The sequence below is a fragment of the Ambystoma mexicanum genome, chromosome 8 (genome assembly GCF_040938575.1).
Source record: "Ambystoma mexicanum isolate Mex_15411 chromosome 8, UKY_AmexF1_1, whole genome shotgun sequence".
Lineage (NCBI taxonomy): Eukaryota > Metazoa > Chordata > Amphibia > Caudata > Ambystomatidae > Ambystoma > Ambystoma mexicanum.
Window position 1 is genome coordinate 734,654,899 of NC_090929.1, and position 19,851 is coordinate 734,674,749.

The 19,851-nt window shown below is 46.3% G+C and overlaps 1 protein-coding gene across 5 annotated transcripts in view; it reads left to right on the plus strand.

The window, feature by feature from the left end:
- Positions 1–19,851, plus strand: part of WASHC2C (WASH complex subunit 2C) — a 2,476,852-nt gene that overhangs the window by 2,283,156 nt on the left and 173,845 nt on the right. For all 5 annotated transcript variants that reach the window (XM_069610545.1, XM_069610544.1, XM_069610547.1 and 2 more), the window contains one exon: positions 8,664–8,774. In XM_069610545.1, coding sequence (XP_069466646.1) covers positions 8,664–8,774 — 111 coding nt within the window. The remainder of the gene's footprint in view (positions 1–8,663; positions 8,775–19,851) is intronic.

Consider the following 19,851-nt stretch of genomic DNA (forward strand, 5'->3'; position numbering starts at 1 on the left):
AGGGTGCCGGCGGGGCCTCTGACTCTGCTTCAGTTCGGAGTAATGCCTCGTTAGGGTAGGGCAGGACGGCTCAGCAAACCACCTCTAGTAAGATGTCTAGGTCGCATGAAGTTCATGCCACCAGCAAGTAGAGGCATAAAGGCACCTCTGGCAATGAGCACAGATCCTCGCACAAAGACTGGTCTTCACCAAAGGTCAGTGCCCAAGGGGTGTCGGTAGAGGGAGGCGAGTGTGAAGAGGTCTCTGGCAATAGCAGGATACATAGCAGTGGGAAAGGTGAAGAATACATATGTATTGAAAGGGGAGTTGACTGACATATCTTTCCACCAATGAAGTTCAGAGATAAAGAGGTTAGGACCTTTTCTCTAAAACCTCTTTCTTGTTGTTGTTGCTAGGAAACAGTTTCTGAGGAGGAAGAAAACGTCAGTTACGAGTGGGCGTATTGACGGAGTGGAAAACAAAGTTATGGAACAGTTATAAAATGTTGCGCCGTTGCACTATGATGGTGAAAGTTGGACATTGAATATAACCTACAGAGTACGGATGTTTTCTTTGAGTTGCTTGAAAAGCTTCAGTGGAAGCAGGTTGCTGACTTCGTGCAAGACGCAATGAAAACGCTTGTTACGCATCATCGAAACTTGGTTGACAGCTGATTGGCAGTTTCCGAATCCAAAGTCTAGCGGGCGCGAATAAGCCCAAGAGACAGATGTCATGCCCAGCTGCAGCGGGACGCGATCGCTGAAGCCGAGTCAGACGAAGGTTACGCCCAGCTGCAGAGGGACGCGATCTTTGAAGCCAAATCAGAGGAAGGTAACGCCCAGTTGCAGAAGGGCAAGACCGCTGATGGCGAATGGGAAGAAGGTAACGCCCAGATGGGGAGGATTTATTTGACAGAGGGACTTCCTCATTAAAGTTACGTATCCAAAAGTAAACAAAGTCTGTGAGGCGAGTCGAGTGAACAAACTGCCTCATATTAATAACGTGGGGCCTCTAACATACACCAAACATAAACCAAGTGTTACCAAACATGAAGATCTAAGAACTGATATACGAACTGTATGAATGAGGTTAACAGAGAGCCTTCTACAGTAATTGGCATATCGTAGTCAAACGAATTAAGCCCACACATTAGAAGAATGCTAATGTTGAAGACCAAAGTCTAACTCTTGCAATGTGATATTAACAAAGACAGTTACAAATGGAAGAGAACAGATAAATAGACTTCCAGAGAAAAGAAGTTTATAGAAAGAGATAGAAGAGGAAGAGAAAGAACAAGTAGTGGGGAAAAGTATGAATGGAAAAGAAACGTTATAGCTACTTACCAGAGTAAAGAAGAAGCTCTTGTCCTCCCTTGAACAGTCTTCAGATTTCACATAGCCTTTTAAGAAATAGAAAGACAAAGTTAATTAAAACTTAATTGTTAATTCTACTACTGCGTCAGTGTTTTATCTTATCCTCACCCATAACATATAGATAGCGAGCCAAGGCCTTTTCCGTCGTCATGGGAGGCAATGTCTTCTAAGTCTACGTCGATGTCTCATGGCCACTGTTCGCCTTCAATGTGGAAGGTAGGCTCGTCGGCGATGGCCAAGCCTCACTCCAGGTAGTCTACCCCAAGGCCATTGATGCCGTCTGATGGCACGCCGTCATCAAAGCCGTCTACGGCCATGACTGCCTCGCCACGACTATCAACGGCCAGGACTACCTAGTCATCGACAAACCGTCATCGACCACAACTGCTGTGTTATCCACGAAAACGTCAACTGCAATGAGGACCTCGACTACTACAATGGCTGGTATACCCCTGTCGTCGACACAGTCGACAACCTCGTCGACTGGCAAAAGTGGTTCCTACCATTCGATTGTTACCACTGCCATCGCAACACCCACACCAGCACAGTGTCTGCATTAACAGGCCGTCCATAGGCATCATTCCCAAACCTTGGGTTGGCCTTGCTGCTGGGTGGTATTGTGGTGTCAGAGCCAAGTCTATCCCAATCCAATATGGAAGAAGCAGAGGAGGAGGCCATCATGTCACTGCCGTCGTCGTCGCCACCACGCAGGACATCTTCTACCAGCGGTTCCCCACGGGATGAGTCAAGCCTGATCAGGCTACCATGTTTACCCCTTCTGAATTCAGCTCAAGCCACCAGGTTACCAGACTTATCGCTGCCTCAACAAAGAGACATGTCACTGGACATTTTATCTGATCTAACCACTCTGGTGGTGACCATGCAACAGCGACTGCCTGCACCAACCCCGGTTATTGAACCTATCATACGGCCTCGCACAAAGGTCCCTGGACTTTCAGAGGAAATGGATAACATCCCTTGTCCCCCCAGAAGCGGTAAGCACCAATCAACACTGCAGAGACTGTTGGATACTGAAACAGACAAAGATCTCAACGACGGGGTCTCCACACACACGACCCACACAGATGAATTTAAAGATTTTATCATCGCTGATGGGGAACCAGATGATGTTCCACTCAGTGACTCACCCCCCTGATGAGGTAGGGGCCTTCCATGCACTCATGTCCAGGGTCAGCCTTGCACCAGAGGAGCAGAGAAAAGAGTGTGTGGTAGCAGCGTAGAAAATCTGTCATGTCTATCACGCTGTTAGAAGACATCTGGGAGGATGGCCTCATCACCTTGGCGCATCCCACACCTGCCCTGGCTAAAAAAGACCAGTTGGACAAAATGTACAGGGCACCAGAGAGCGCTGCCTCCACATCCAACACCACACTCCATTGTCTCGGCGTCTGCCAGAAAAAGATTGGCTAATCATAGTCATCCTACTCTGTCCCCCCAAACTAAGATGGCAAACACCTTGACGCCTTCGGTAAGAAGATCATTACCACCGCAGCCACGACTATCAAGGCGGCTAATGTAATGGCCATAGTCGCACGTTACGATTGCGAGCCGTGGTACAAATTGGATCCCTTGCTGGAGTTCCTGGCAGATGATAAAAAGCAAGAGGCCTTTGACATCTTCCATGCAGTGAGCGGGCATCACACCATCCCATTATGGTTTCTGTGGACTTTGCAGACACTGGTTTTTGCCAGCTTTAAAATGGAGCGGTCCTACGTAGGCACGATTGGCTAAAGGCCACAGATTTTCGACCCGATGTCCAGTCCAGGGTTGTGGATATGCCCTTTGACAGATATGCCTTTTTTGGGGAAGAAGGTGGATGGGGCCTTGCAGTCCATAAAAATGCCCAGCTCTTTGGGCAATCTAAAGCAAACGCGCCAGTCCTTTTGCTCAGGTAAACGATATATGATATGATAATTTATTTATATAGTGCCTATACACAATGTGTTTCAAAGCGCTTCAAGGCAAGGGAGGGAACAAGGGAAAATACAATGACATTCTTACAGGCCATGAACAGTAAGGATGTGAAATTAACTATCGTACTCGGCCTGACGACATTTCAGATAGTGCAAGAGCTAAGTCATAGATAAGGAAGGGAGGGGAGAGCGGGAAGAAAATGGAAACAGACAAGCGACTACCGTACTAGGCCTGATGACATTTCTGGTAGAGCCGGAGAAAAACAAGAGGTGAGGGAGACGGGTGCAGAAAGGTAGGGGGGAACAAAACAAGCGACTATCATACTATGCCTAATGACATTTCAGATGGTGCTTGGGGGGGGGGGTGTAAGGAGGCAAAAACCAGTAAGGGGAGGGAGGAGACAGACAAGGTTGCTATCATACTAGGTCCAGGGACAATTCTGATAGAGTAAGTGCATAGAAGAAATTAAGGGGAGGAGAAAGGAAAAGGGAGAAGGGAAAAGAGGAGAGAACAGAGAGTTAGCAGTAAAAAGAGTGGAAAAGCAAGATGGGAGAGTGAATACAATTGCAGAAGTCAGTAGTAACGCATAATGTTGCAAGCCAGGATACAAAATGAAGATGGGAACAGCATGATTCAGGGCCACCATGAGTACAAAATGCAAAGGAAGTCCAGCATGAGAGTTGAGAAAGGGTGATGCACCGTGAATGAATGAAGTCCATAAAAGTAAAATCCAGCACTGGCCACAAGACGGTGATGGTGAAACCAGAATTTATCAGGACAGACTCCTGCAGAAGTAGGTTTTATGGGAGCAGGGTAGAAGAATCAAGCAAAGCAGGCAACACCTGAGTGCGAGAATGGTGGGGGCACAAGGGAACATCACAGGGGGAGCAGAGGGGGTGGGGATGGCCTGTGGGCATGCTCACGGGTTGCCGTCATTTTCAGGGAGGGACTGGGAACTCTGCAGACAACCGCTCCGACAGGAAAGGCACAGGCGAATTAAAACAGATTTGAAACAATGTAGCCGATTTGCAGACCGTACTAAAGACCGTAAGGGGCGCTATGGCAGGACTTTGCGGGATAACCGCACCATGTAGCAGTCTTCCTCCTCCTACAAGACCCCGTACTCATCAGGGGACCAGTACAGGAAAAAGTCCTACAGGGCTTTGCAGCGATGCTGTGGCTCCCCCCAATCTAGGGGTCAGTCTGACAAACAAGCATGACCAGCCCAAGGCCAGGTCCTCCCACTTCATCACACCTGCAGGAGGACGACTGTCAAGGTTTGTCGAGGAATGGACACAAATCACTACCGACAAATGGGTGCTATCCCTCCTCCAGCAGGGACACTTGCTGGTGTTCATGGACTATCCCCTGGACATTCCTCCTGCACACAAACCATAGAGGTTGTGTCACCTCTTTGCTTCAGGAAGTGCAAGCTGTGCAACAGAAGGGCGCTTTGGAGAAGGTTCCCAAGTACGAGCTGGGCACAGGAGTATGCTCCCGCTACTTCGTGGTAAGGAAAAAGTCACTGCCCAACAAGTCATGGGGTTGGAGGCCCATATTGGATCTAATGGTGCTCAACAAGTTCATCAAGGGACAAACATTCTGCATGTTCACGCTACAGGCTGTGTTGATCCAGCTACAACAAGGAGAAGGGTGGGAAAAGAATTGGGTCTTTTGGGATGTTTTTTTTCCCAGTCAAATTGAGGTTAATCCTCCTGAATGTTTGTTCACCGGAGCAAAGTTCAGAAATACATTCTAACAATAGGTGAATACAATAGGTGAATACGAGGGGTGGTACGATTGGAGAGCCTAAGTTTTCTTTACTCACCAGTAATGGGTAGCAAGAGGCCAGAGAGATGCTGTGCAGTTCCTAGGGTGCAAGAGTGCAGTTTTGAGAAGTGACCAATGCATGGGCGCGCAGGGCATGGTGTAGATTCTAGTTGTTGATGGCACTGAGTGAGCGTAGTGTTGGATAGTGTGAAGGAAGAATAGGACAGGAATGTGCCTGTTTTATGATGGAAGGGACGCTGGGTGTGGCACAGTGCGGCTCTAAGGTGCAAAGGGGAGGTAGGAAGGAGGTGGGAATGGGAAAGGAGCTTTGAGATGCGTGAGGAGAGACGGAGGAGTGTGGAGAGAGACGGAGGCGTGTGGAGCGAGACGGAAGCGTGTGGAGAGAGACAGAGGCGTGTGGAGAGAGGCAGAGGCGTGTGGCGAGAGACTGAGCTGGGAGCAAGGGTGCAGCAAGGGCATGTTGGGTTGAGGCCATGAAGGCTTGTGTGTAAAGGAGCGGTGGTAGAGGTGGGATGGGGGGGCAGGCAGTAACTGGGCGTAGTGATCGTAGCAACGAGCATTATTGGTGGAAGCAGTGAGCGGCTTATCTTCTATGCTGGGGTGCAGTACCTCCGGAGCTGGATTTAGGTGGGTGGCAAGACCGCAGGAGGAGGGTGATGTGTTAAGGGTCGCCAGGGGGTATGAGCGTGAAGGCCATGGTCAAGCCATACTCTTACTGTCAGGTAAGCCGGACTGACACAGGCAGGCCAAGACGGGCATCAGAAGCCTTAAGAGTAGGCCTTTAGAATTGGCCAGCTGTGGTTTTCCGTGATTGTAAGACCTAGACCTTTTGAATGGTGCAGATTCTTACCATTGATTGCCACCCACCTGAATGTTGGATAAATGTAGGGCTCCTGCAACTGTTTGGCAAATCATCGTTTGGAACTAAGACTTCTACGAAAAAAAGCAGCCCATGGAAGACTAGAGGACAACCCCTGCAGCTGACCAGCATCGATTCCAGTGAATGGTCTAGTGAAGCCCTGCTCCTCTGCTTAATCTCAGAAGGCCCTCATTGGTGTTTCTACCCTTGCACTGATGGGAACAATCAGTCTCGACTCCTGCTTGGGGATCTGTTCCACGAGAACCTTCAGGAGTGTCTCTGGACCACTCGGTGGACTGACAAGCTCTCACCTGGGCTACCTCGCTGCAAACAATGCCTTGGAACTTTGCAGATCTTCAGCGTATGCTTCAAGTTGCTGATCCTTGCACTTTTAGCCATCTCACTCCAAGGGAAGCTGTGCTGGGGCTTCTCCTGTGTTCACTACTGTAAAATGGCCTGTCGACGCCTGACCGTGGTGACCTCTTTAGGAACAATCTTTTTTCAATCCCATGAGGTATCCTGAAAGGTATGCAATGCCGGAATCTTCCCCTTTTCTTCATTTGGGGTCCTCTTCCGGAAGGTGACTGGAACAGTTTGCTATACAACATGACCAACTCCTGACCCGAAAAGTGTCCTCAGCACCCACGGCCCTTAGGCTTACCTCACCCTATCCAAGCACAGAAGATTGTGTCCCCAGCAGATTGCAGACGAACTGCAGTGTCATCTGGAAAAATATGAGTGAGGGGGGGTAAGTTAACAAACCTGTTTCTGTCTCCCTGCTGTCTTCCATTGGGTAACATTGTGTGTAAGCCCTTGCCCCTAACTCCCTCTGGCCGGGCCTCTGTTCGTTGAATGAACCTAGCCTAAGGATCCTTTCCTAGTGCTTACCTGGGAAGAGGATATAGTTGGGGTACTTACCTGATTTGGCTAAAAGCATTCTAAGCACCACCAAAGCCCACTGCATAATTTCTGAAATGCCTTAACTAAAGAGGCTATTAATTTGAACTTGTGACTTTTTTTTTTCATGTGATAGAGGCAAGCTGTACTTGTGCTTATTCTGACTAGTTCTAATTATTTCTCTTGCATTTGAGTACTCGACCGTTGAACACTGGTATTTAATTCATATGCATCTTTATTCTCGTATGTGTATATATGCGGTTCAGTGAAAAAACTTTGTTAAAGGGACGTTATGGTTACAAGTAAAACGCCCCCCCAGAAATTTGCCAGTCATGGTAAGCTAAGCAACCATAACTCAAGCCAACATTGTGCACTGCTGAGACTAACTCGCACCACCACTGTGCACTGCTAAGACTCAGACCCAGGACATCAAAGATTATATTTCCCATTCAAACCTATCCCGATTTCGACAAACTTTACCACATAGCTGGTCCCTGGTGGCCGTGGCCATAGCCAGATTGTCTGGGTCATGGCCTTTGGCCATGACCCGAATAATCTGGCCCACTGCTCATGGCCACTGCCTATACCTCTGTCACCAAAGATATATCACTATTTTTTGTACTACATTATGACGCTTTTCAAAAAATAAAACACAAACACATTTGCAAAAACATGCTTTCGGTTCCTTGCCAGTGCTCCTTGCACGAGTTTGCTGCAAATCCGTCCATTTTTTATTTTGTGGAAAGTGTCAAATTGTACGTACAGAAAATAGTCATATAACTTAGCCCTCACTTGACAAATTTCATTCAGACTTTGCACAAACATTCAAGGTTGGGTCTATATTCTTTCTGAAAAACGTTTGTGCAGATTCGTCAAACAGTAACAAAGTTATAAGCCATCTACAAATTTTGAGACCCCAACCTCTTATTTTGCCCCTTCTTGGCGAAACAGCATCAAACGTTGCAGGGTCAGGTCTAAGATTATATTGCATAATTCCATGCAGTTTCATTGAGAGGTGCCAAAGTTATAAGCCATCCCAAAACTGGTTTTCACTGACCCTGTAATGCAGAAAAATGCATGGATGCCCCCAAAATATCTGAGATGTTCGCAGACTTCTTAGAAGGAAAAACGACCCGATTCTTGGCTTTTTATGGCCCTATCCCATCCTCATCACCCCTGACCTCCCCAGAGACTTTGTCATTAGTTTGATAAGTGCAATGTTGTGGTTTTAATTATGTTTTTACTGCGATGTTCGCGGACTACGGGCGCAGTTCATGAATCCAACATGACATCCGTTTCAAATGTTTTGACGCACCTCACTTTTTTAATTGTCCAATCAACAGGCACGTATGATGTCCGCAAACGTCACGCTGCAATCTGATTGGTCCAGGGGCATCCGCAGACTCCAAACAGGACCCAGATATCACAAAAATGTTTTGACCTAATTTTTGGCCTTTTTAAAAGAAACTACTGGATGGATCTACACCAAATTTGTAGAATCACGCTTTTGGGACCAAGCCGTCGCTCCTCGTGCAAGTTTGGTGCAAATCCATCCATCGGTTTGGGCTGAAGGTGCGAGCAAGGCTTGTTTGATTTTGTCTCAGGATTTCAAAAATGTTGGGACCCCTCAATAACTTTGCCGGCCCTGGTTGAAACCGCACCAAACTTCGCAAAATCATTCTGAGGTGGCCATATATCCAGTTTCAAACGTTGCTGTGATTTCCTTGCTTTTAACTTTGTATGCACCATTAGATGGTGCTTCGTGTCAATGTATGATTTTCTTTTAGCCAATTCTTACAGTACACCCCTCCTTTTTTTTTTTTTTTTAGATGACACTGGAAAAGAAAATAGTCAAGAAAGACAGCTCTGAAACAGTAAGACTTCCAAAGAAAATACAAGAAGTCAAACCGGCAGCTATTTCTGGGTCAAGGAGGACAGAGGTTGGTATTAATACATACAGAGCACAGTCTTTCTCAATTAATTTAGATTTTTGCAATTGTTCTACTGTTTAAATAAAAACATTTAGGTGTCCTTATTAACTGGAGGAAAAAAAGGTGTCATTTAAAGTTTGAATCCAGGAAGTATGTACCTGTGTGTGTTCAGAATCACCAATGTTTTTTTGTTTTGTTGGCTTTAATCCTAAATACTCTAAATAATTAGCTTTATATGAATTGCCACACCTTTCACTGAACTTGTATGTGTCTGTCTGTGTGGGAGAGTAGGGGGAATGTTTGTGGGGGGGAAGGGAGGGGGCAGAGGTGTAAATGTGTGTTAGCGTGACTGTGGGGGAAAGGAGGTGAAATGTGTTGAGCTGTGAAGGGGGGTGTTTGATGATGAATGTTAAGGGTTCGGGGGGGGGGTGTAAAAACCCCCCTGATTTTCTGGAAATCCAGAGGGTCGGGTGAGATCACCTTCCCAGAGGGCGGGGGTGTCTTTGAATGTCATATTTCAGCATTTTAAAGGCCACTTAAAATCGACTGTAAATAATCTGTCCTTTTTATGGTCATTCTGTAAAATACGGAAATATCTCATACTACCAATTTACCATGCCATTGTAGTACTTGGCATGGGGTGCGGTCGTTCCCAATTTTTAAGGCATATCAAAAAGCCCATAAGAACCAGTGAAACAAGGGATTTGTTCTCAGATCACAAACTCATCCAGTACATTAGAGCATCCACTTCAGAGCTTTCCTGGATGCCATTCCCAATCCTTCTGGTGTCTCGTTTTACAGACTTTATTCGTGGTATAGTCTGCCCCTAGCTTGATGCCTCAAACTACTTAATGTTTTATTGTTATCTTAATGCTGCCAAATATTTTCTCCCATGCCTTCGTGCATGTCAACAAATGTGTATACTGTTTTTAAAGCATCAACATCTGCGCTGTTGCCTCTTGGCCTACAGTCATCTTGAACTTCATGGTATATCTACATGAAATATAGACTCTCTTAGGCTATTGCATTATCTTGGGATATTTCTAGCCTGTGTTTCTGCACAAACTGTTTGGAAAGACCCTTTTGATTGGGCTCTTTATAATGTTTCCCACAGATGACAGAACTATTAATCATTGTCTGCAAGCACTGCAGGGATGTTAGTGATGCTAGAAATACCCATAGGATGATTGTAGCATTAGGGGATATTACTGCTAGCTTTTTTGAGCACCTAATGCCTGAGTATGTTGCATGTACTGTGTGCTCTGTGCGGGAGAGACCAACACATTGTGCCTCAACGCAGGACAGAGCATCTTGATTCCCACTGAAATTGTGAGGACCAAGCACTGGCCCAACTTATCATAGTGGGTTACCTGAGCTTAGACTCTGCATGGCTTATAGACTGATGAATTGCTCACCTCCTGTCTAGCATGTAGAGGTTAGGGTCTAGCGAGTCTGACAGTGTGACTTGGCCCTTTGCATGGTATCACATCATGTTTGATATACTGACTTGCCTCCACAATATCCCAGTCCTGTATTACTTGATGCGATAATCTCAGTTTAATGCCTGGCAGCTCAACTATCCCTCCTTCTGCAAGTAATTTCCTTCTCTGTTAATGTAGAACTGTGTCCCAGGGGGTGTGGAGTGAATAAAGGCTGCCATTTGGAGGGTTACCCAGTGGACCCACAACTCAACCTGCTTTCTGTGTGTCACCATCACAATCTGTGTGTACTCTCCACAGCACGTCAGTCTTTGAAGATGCACCCTATTTATTTGGACGTCCGATACCCTTTCCTCCATATTTATGGGAGTCAATACTAGGGGATGGGACCGGAGCCTTTTTGCACATAAAAACACATTTGTCCTTTAAATTTGTGATTACGCTGTAAGGTGCAGCAGCATGGGCGTGTCTAAGCCCTACTGACCCTGTTCACCAGCAACACCTGTCTGTCTTTTTCTCTGTCTTGAAGGGACTGTATGCCTTTTCATGGCACGTGGTGACGCTTTTATTTTCCTGCTAATTCCCCTTGCCTCCCGGCAGCACCTGTTAGTTTTTTATTTTGGGTGCAACAGGGTTTTCGTCATTCGCTTCATGCAGTAAACACTATGTAGCGGCAGACTCTCAAAGTCTTAGCCCCCAAAGCCTAGGCCCCGAGCACAGGTGGGTTGACCGCATGTCTTAAAACACTATTTTTCCTTGTGTATTTCATTAAAAACTTCTGCATCTGGATGACATCTTCAATAGGCCCATCCTGGACATATCACTGATTAAGTCAACAAAAGAGGCAACAGGTTTTACCAGGGTTTGCAATGAGATCTTTTTGGGGTCTGTTACCGGGTCTGGTGGACACCAGGTGATGTCAGAGCATCGGGAATCTACCAGGCTTTTGGAGACTGTGTGTCGGCTTCCTTCTACGGGGCTCTGCTCTAAATGTTTTGTACTTACTGGGGTATTGCCCGAGGGGCTGGCTGGGTGTTTTGCACCGAGTTCTTCATTGAGCAAGCCTCCTCCCGTCCCCGTTAAGTTGCTTTACGGTTCCATCTGTGAACGTTCAGTGAGGCCTGGAACAAGAGTTTCAAAGGACTCTAAACAACTGCGTCATAGCACCCACAAGATGGCAGCTTGACACTTGGAGAAGCAAAAGGATTCCACAGTGACAGTTGTTAGATAAACCGTTGAAGCGGTGTCTCAGTTATCTGTGCCAGAGTCTCATTATTTTGAAGCTCCCACCAGTTCTTGTCCCCAACGCTTGCCTCAAATTTCCTTGTCCCCCAACTATGAGCAAGGAGGCCTTTTTGAGGGTGCACTGGTCCCTGATAACTACTTTTTGGGCAACCTTTGAACCTATATCATCACCGTCTTCAATGAGATACGGAGCAACCTCTGTCAGTGCACCTTCTCCTCACAGGCATCCAACATGGTACTCAGTTTCCCCTTCTTCCTGGACATAGACAGCTGCATCGACGGCATCCTCAGGGGACAGATTTTTTGATAGATTTAAAAAACGAATACATTTGGATGCCTATGTGGATTTCTTCTAAAATCTTGTTATGGAGGTAAAACTGCAACCTATTATTATACAGCTGCTCTAACCACAACCTCGTCAATCTCTTGTGATGCCTCCGCCGCCTCTCCCTCCAGGCACACACTCACCTGACGCACCTTTAGATTCAAATCCTTCAGCCCCTTAGCCACCACCTGGTTCTGGTTCTGGAGGGTATTCATTGCCTAGGGCACCAGAAGCTTCAGTTGCACCTGCTTTGGGGCTTATCTGCATTGGATTCTTCCGGTGCAGATGACTTTGTAGTGGACACAGATGATGACTATGTTTAATTGTCCGCCAAAGTCTTTCATAGCCTCATTTGGGGATTCCAGAGTTTTTAGGTTCCCTGTGCCTGAATAAACTTTCACCAAACCTCGGGTCCTTTCGGGAGTTCTTGCCTTCGCGAATCCAGACACATCAGGGATTGCTTTCAAAAGGACATACTGATGGAGGCTCAAAAATTGTGGAGGAATACGCATTCTATTTCAGTCCATCACAAAAAAGTGGATCCCAATTATCGCCAATTACAATCAGATTCAATTTGTTAATCTCCCAATACCCAGCCCTCAGTTGTTGTGGCAGCCACTTCTAAAGGACTCCTTCATCCCATGGATTCTTCATCTATGATATCTAGCTCCAAGTGCTAGCTGCTCATCAGAATCCTTTCCGCCACCATGGGGGCTCAGTATGGCGCCTCTATGTGCCATGTGGTGAACATGACGTTGGGGACAATACATATAGCATCGCCCGACCCCATGACCTCCGTTCCTTTTTTGTGCGCACTCTGCTCACTACGAGGGAAACTGCTCTTGACTCAAAATACTTGAAAAACATGTTGCTACGTTGTTCGTCACAATGGCGTCTCTGATGAGATATTTGGGGTTCAAACCCTGCATGGATTGCGGCCATCAGATGTCCGTGTCAGACCTGCACTGCATATGCCTTAACTGCCTTGGTGAAGGCCACAACGTGCATCGTGCCAGTCTGTGCACCCTGCGAGGAAGTATGGTATCAAAAGCAGAAACGGACACAATGTATACAAGTTTCAAAAACCTTTATTTAACCCAAAGGGGTTTGGAAACTGTCCATCTTGTGCTATCTCCAGAATGGGAGTATTCGTGACCATTAAATATAAACAAATATGTTCAATTCAGTCTAGTTAAAATAAAAAGGCCTATACTAAGAAAAACCTAACCTTGCCCGCCTTCTGAGAACAACACATGTGTTAAGGGAATATGTAGAGGAAATATAGTGTCTCACAAGAAATATCAGAATGGCTTCAGTATTCACACCCTTCCCCAGGTTTAACCCCCCCCCTCACAAGGTCTAAAGAGTCTCTTAATAAACAAAGGATAGTTGGATGGCACAGTACTATCAGTCTTGCACACTTTGGCTTACTGGATCAGTTCAACAGTTCAATCTTTGACTTTCACAATCACTTCCTTTAGGCTTCACCTGCCTTGCCATCAAATATTTAGTTCATATGCTTTCAATCTCTCACTGTTCTGCACAGGCTTCCCTCTGCCGGGATCGAGCCTGTCTTGTTCTTTGTGGGGTCTCCTTACCCACATTTTTACCCAAGATATCTTTCACTGTCGAAGACTTTCGAAACTGCAAGGAATTTACGTAGACCTCTGCATAACCACTTCAACTTCTCTTTCAATATTCTTTAACTCTCAATCCATACTCACTTTTTGGTCCTTATAATTCTCACTCTTTTTAATCTGTCCTCTTGGCCTGGTCAAAAATCACGTGTAACACCAATACCTCTTGGTATTCCTATTCCCCCAGTGCTTCTTGGTACTTGTAGTTCTTATATTTTACTTTTGCCCTCTTGACATATTTCACACTTCCATTTTCGCTTGCAGTGCCAATGCCTCTTGGGACTTGTAGTTCTTATTCTCTTTCACTTGTCTTCTTGGCCTTTTCCAACATTCTTATATTTTAATTTTGCCCTCTTGGCATGTTTCACATAGTTCATTTACCTCTTATTCAACTTTCTTTCCTTTGATCTTCACTTGTAATATATCTCATAAGCATAACATTTCACAGAGACTTTCAAATGTGCAACTTCCTTGCGCAGGACCAATCTGCTACTTTATATCTTTCACTTTAACAATTGCCCTCTTCGTTTGCCTTTTATCAGCACACGCATAACCTTCAACTTTCCATTTCACAGTTTCTTTCCCTTTAACAACAACCAGACTTTAAGTGTGCTCGATAACTCATTGGTTGCGTTAAATGAACTTATTTCATCTTTCACTCGCAGCTCTAGGCCGTGACCAGCGCCTCCTCTGCTCCTCCGCAACTCTGCCGTTCACCCGGGAGGGTCGGGGGCCGCTTCCTGGCACTCTGAAAGTTTCTTTCCTCCACTCGCACGGCTCTGCTTGTCGAACACTCTCAGCTTCCCGAAAGCTTGGAAATCTTGCCTAGCTTTCTCTCGCTCCTCTCATTTGTTGAGCAGCCCATTGACCTTCCAACTCCCACAGCCTGGTTCGCCTTAGCCTCGGAAGAGCTGTTCCTTCTCATACCCAGCCTCACTCAAAGTGTGCTTGTGCGTGCCACCTTTTATTTGCACAGGGAGTCCTAATAAGTGGCAGGTTTACTCAATTAGTGCTACGTGCATGACTCTGCCTGGCCTCATTACAGGGACAGGACCAATGCAAGTCAGGGGAGGTAATCCTTCTGATCTCATTCCTCATCTTCATTGATGCAGTACTTCTGTCAAGACAAAGTAGGGAGGAATTATGGGAGTTGTAGTTTCCCATAAAATAAACATGGATAGGGGTTTGGTGGGTTGTGTGGAAAGGAGATACCGTGTCCACCATTGGGTGCTTCTTCCCCACTCAGCGAGGACCCCCTACCCAGGTGATCCTCCTTCGCTTGTCCACCCCCAGGGTCAGGATCCAAAAGCAATCGCCTTTCCCTGGCCACCTGAGTAAGGGATTCCCGGGGACTAGGTGGTGAAAAACCCTCTGTTTTTTCACAACCAAAATGCGCGTCAAGAAGGTTAAGTTCTATACCTTCCTCCACAAAGAGAGGGTTGATGAGCAATATTCCATGGGGAATATACTAAGATTAGGGGTAGCACCAGATCCGATAAAGAAGGCTTTAAAGGCGGAGAGTAATCATTGTGGTTTGCAGGAAGTCAGTGAATATTATGCCTAAGGATTTCTCAAAAAATTGCCAATGTCTCACTAGATATTTGGTCTGGGCTTAACTTTATGTTGCTGTTAATAGAGTTCCAAGGTGTTTTCCCCATCTGGGCGGCCCTGAAATCTTTGTGATTCTATCTAAGGTTCATTCATGGGAAGCAATTTTAGAAAATAATCCTTCTACCTGCTCCTTTGTTTAACTCTATTTGTGTCGATCCCCGTAATATGGGATTCTTGCACTCTTTGGGCACCTACAATATCATCCTGGATAATTGAAAAACAACCCCTTTTGTGCTGCATGCAATGAATTAAGACCTTATTGACTAAGGAATCATTGTTTTCTTTCACCTTCCTCTCAAGCCTTGGTAATTTCATTATCACAAAGGGGTTTTTCAGCAATGGAGTAGAATCATCAACTTGCCCTGAGTACAGTGCTCTCATAAATGTCTTGTCCTCTGTCACCAGAAATCTAGGGCAGATCCCTGCCACAGGAACATAATTTCCTCGTAGACTCGGGCCAACACTAGTGCTTCTTTCATCCGAATTGCAATCGTTTTGCCTTAGATGTATGCTTTTCTTAAAAAAAGTTCTTTATTGAAGCACTTGTTTCAGAGCTTTACATAATTCACTTGCAAAAATAAAACATACAAACTAGTAGTGAGCATGCAGGCCCATATATACATAGGCAATGCTTTTGAGGCAACAAAATCGAATAATTAAAACAGTAGCATACAAGAGCAAGGGGGTATCCACAATGAAGAATGTGATGGTAACATGGCAGGTGGACTTTGTGGGCTACGTTCAGACTGACAGAGGGGTCATCACATGTGCCCAGCAGATAAGCCCTATAGGGTAGCCATATGTCTTTCCAGCAGTTTTCCACTGATTGCAGAGTAACCCATTGCTCTTCGGTGTCACTGGCCCAAGCTACAGCCTTCAGCCTTTGGTCAGTTGCTGGTACAGTGGGCTTTGACCAATAACAGAAATCTCGTAGCAAGCAATCAACATAAATTTACAAGCTTTCGCCCTCTTATTCTCACCAAGCAGTCATCAAAAACATGAGGCATTGCATGGGGTGACATCTAACCTGACACCTGTCATATCAGTGAGGATAGTACAAACGTCCTTCCAGTAATCATCTAGTTTAGGGCAACTCCACATGTGGAAGTATCCAGCTTCCACCCCGCACTTAAGACAACATCCTGCAGTTGCTTGAGATAAGAGTTTCAGCCTCGCTGGCATATAATGGTATCTATGTAGGACTTTGAGTTGTATTAGGTGAAATAGGGAGTTAAAGGAGAGCTCTAGGATTGTGCACACATTTCACCCCTGGTGTAATTCGTAATCTCGAGATTTATGCCTATCACACATTTGGATCTTAACTTGGCTAGGGGCATCATCTTTCAGCCTTGTATTGGCTTTTACAGAGAAGAAACCGTAACCCGGGAGCCATAAGCTTCCATAATATACCGAAGTAAGGAGGGATTCACGGGCTCCACTGTGAAATGCTCCCATCGGCTCCTAAACACTTTGCAGACACCAATATATTGAAACCAGTGCGAGGATTTAGATGCATGAGTGCGGGGATGTCAACAGCCGAAATAAAGTTCCCTTTCAGAAACATGTTCCCCAGCATGCTAAATCCGTTTTGAGTCCAACGCCTCTCAGTGACCACATCTACCCTGGGAAATGCGGGGTCGCATTTCCATAGCGGAAAGTTGCCATGGTAGGAATGAGTGACTCCCTACAGCCACCACACTTTGCACCAGAACAGACAGGTGACGCTTGGGGGATCAAAGGGACAAGAATCTGTCAACACTGGGGACACTACTAAAGACCTGATGTTGTGCTCACCCGCTGAGCGCTTTTCAAGTTTGACGTGTGGAATGGCTGCATCCCCCGCAAACCAAAAAGCTGCATATTGCGCTTGCCCTACCAGCCAATATATCTGAAAATCGGTTGCAGGGGACACCCCTATGCATAAGGCGTGGCCAAGGTATCCCATTTGAGGCCCACTGCACCCGAATGCCACCCAAAGGCTTTGATAGCAGCTGACAGCTCTCTGAAGAATTTCATGCCATGCCATAGAGGTATATTTTGAAAAAAAAATATCTTTGCGAGGACTGTCATACCTGTGATAGTCTGTGGGAGACGAGCCCAGGTCGTAACCTTAAGAGCTAGATGCGCCAGATGTTTAGAATAGTTACAATCATATAGGGTAGTGTGATGCCTAGCTACCATGACCCCCAAATACTGCGCTGCAGTCTGAGCCCACGTGAAACCAAGCAGATCCTGGGTTTCAGCTGTGGTGCCAGTGAGAGGGAAAAGCTCTGACTACAGTTTACTTGAAGACCAGAAAGTTCCCTAAAGGCAACCATATCTCACTTAATGGGTTGTACGTGGGTTTGAGGATCCCATACATATATTATTGCATCATCTGTATATAGAGATATTATTTCAGACTCTCCAGCTATCCGAATACCCTATGCCTGTGCCTATGCATTATAGGGGCTGCCAAGGGTTCAATAGCTATGGCAAATAAGAGGTGACAGAGGGCACCCCTGGCGAGTGCCCCTGGCTTTATGAATCGGGGGTGATAGCATCCAGTTAGTGCTAACCTTAGCAACTGGAGAGGTGTAGAGCAACCTAACATTTGAGACAAAGCCAGGGCAGAAACCACATTTCTCCAATACAGCATAGGTAAAGCGGCATGAAACCGAATCAAAGGTCTTTTGTATATCTAGCGTGGCCGTCACAACCTGAGCATCTGAATCTATTTGAGTCAGGATATGAAAGAGTCGGCGTAGGTTGAGCACGGTACAATGCCCAGGTATAAAGCCTGACTGATCAGGAGGTATAATTTGGGGCATGCAAGTTGACAGGCAAGAGGCTAAAATGTTTGCAAAGATTTTAACGTCTGATGTTATCAGGCAAGGGGGGTTAGTAAGAACTGCAAAGATCGTCCAGTTTGTCAGACTTCACTAACCTGTAATCACTGCCTCGCTCATGGTACTGGGGAGCATACAGGACTCAAGGGCTTCCACTCACACCCTGTGGAGATAAGGCACAAGGGCAGACTTGAAATGGAGGACCGAGGGCCTTCCCAGCAGGTAGGGCATGAATGGCCCGAGCAATTTCTTCCTGGGAGATGGGGAGATCCAACTGGGCACTAACCTCACTCAACACGCATGTAAGTGGGAGCCCTTCTAGAAACGTACTGATGTCAGCATCAGAGCATGTGTCTTTGTTCACATACAGCTTGAAATAGAATGATAAGGCGCCAGAAACATTGGCTGACCAACAGGATGCAACAACTCCCACTTGCCTGGTTAACCAAATGAACAAGCAACCAATCCAGTTGCTCATCCTCCCCATACCGCTTTACTGCTGCACCCAAAAACTTCAATTCTCTCGACGCATTGTCTCTAAAGTCATCCAGTGCTACCTTAACCTGCAATAGTGTAGCGGAGAGGGGGGTGGGCAGGCCAACTGTCACCACTCTAAAATACAGAGGTTTTCTTCACTTTTCTACCCCAAATGTAAGCTTTAAAAGCCTCCCATAGAATGCCTGCAGAGGAGCACGGGCTCAAAGTTGTATATGCTCAGTGAGGTTGGTCTCAAAGGCCACATCCGTCAGCGCGAAATTAAAATCGCTAGCTAGTACGGGACCCAGGGAGCTCATCCAGGTCAAGGGTGATCAAAACGAGCGAGTGATCAGGGTATGTTCTAGGCAGTATATTTGCCTTGAAAACTCTGCCCAGAAGTGCATCAGAAACAAGCGAGACGTCTATGTGGGAAAATGAGTCGCGCACCGAAGAATAGTATGAGTAAGTGCTATCCCAAGGGTTGAGAACTCCACAAACATCCATCAAACATAAATCTGCCATTCTTGCAAGTATCGCCAGTGCGGATTTAGACAACACCCGGCGGGAATGGCCAGACCTCTCCTGGTTCACATGTAAAATAGTATTAAAATCCCCACCCCACAATATGCGCATCAAAGGATAAAGAGTTAGCATATCAGCGTGTTCAACATAAAACACTGGCTCGTCAACATTAGCACCGTATACATTCAGTAATACCACCTCCCTTCCTGCCAGCGCCCCATAAACCAATACATATTGCCCCAGTGAATCTGCGTGAACCCTCATGTGCGTGGGTAGCGAGTTATGGAGCAAGATCATTAACCCCCTGGATTGTGTAGAATATGTGGTGTAAAACCAGTTCTTGCCCCAGTTTCTGGCTAATCCTTCGCAGCCTGCAACCAAAGCATGGGTCTTTTGTAAAAATAACAGTTTAACTTTGTGGCGCTCCACATAGAGCATTGGTTTCTGCCGTTTAACCTGGTTCCCAAGCCCCCGCACATTCCAGCTCATACATGCAAGTTCACCCACCATCCCCCGATAGTGCAAATATTCTCACAAAACCATTTTCTACTCCAGGGGGGCATGTCGCAAGCCGTCTCCCCTGCATTGCCTGTAGCGCAGTATAGTTGCTCTGCCGTCACAAAGTGCCATTTGTGTCCCCATCATAACTCCCCCACCACCCTCATCCTCCCCCCCCCAATCGGGGAGATAGTGCCCCCAAACTACCCACCTAACCTAACTCTGCAACATTGCATGAGGAGGTTGGTGCGCGGTTAACGGCCCGGGCCCTGCAACAGCTATTGACGAACACAGTATTAATCAGAAATCTTTCTCCTGTAACTCGCAACATCAAAGAGGAAAGGGGTATAATACCCCCATCATTCACAGAGTGCAGCCATATCTATCGAGCAGGGGCCTCCAAGGCGAGGTGGCCCTCAATTCGCGGATCTCAGAAGTGTTGGTAGCCTGAAGAAAACATGGCCAAAATAAAAGCCAGTTAAAGCAGCTTCATGTTGCGGTGGA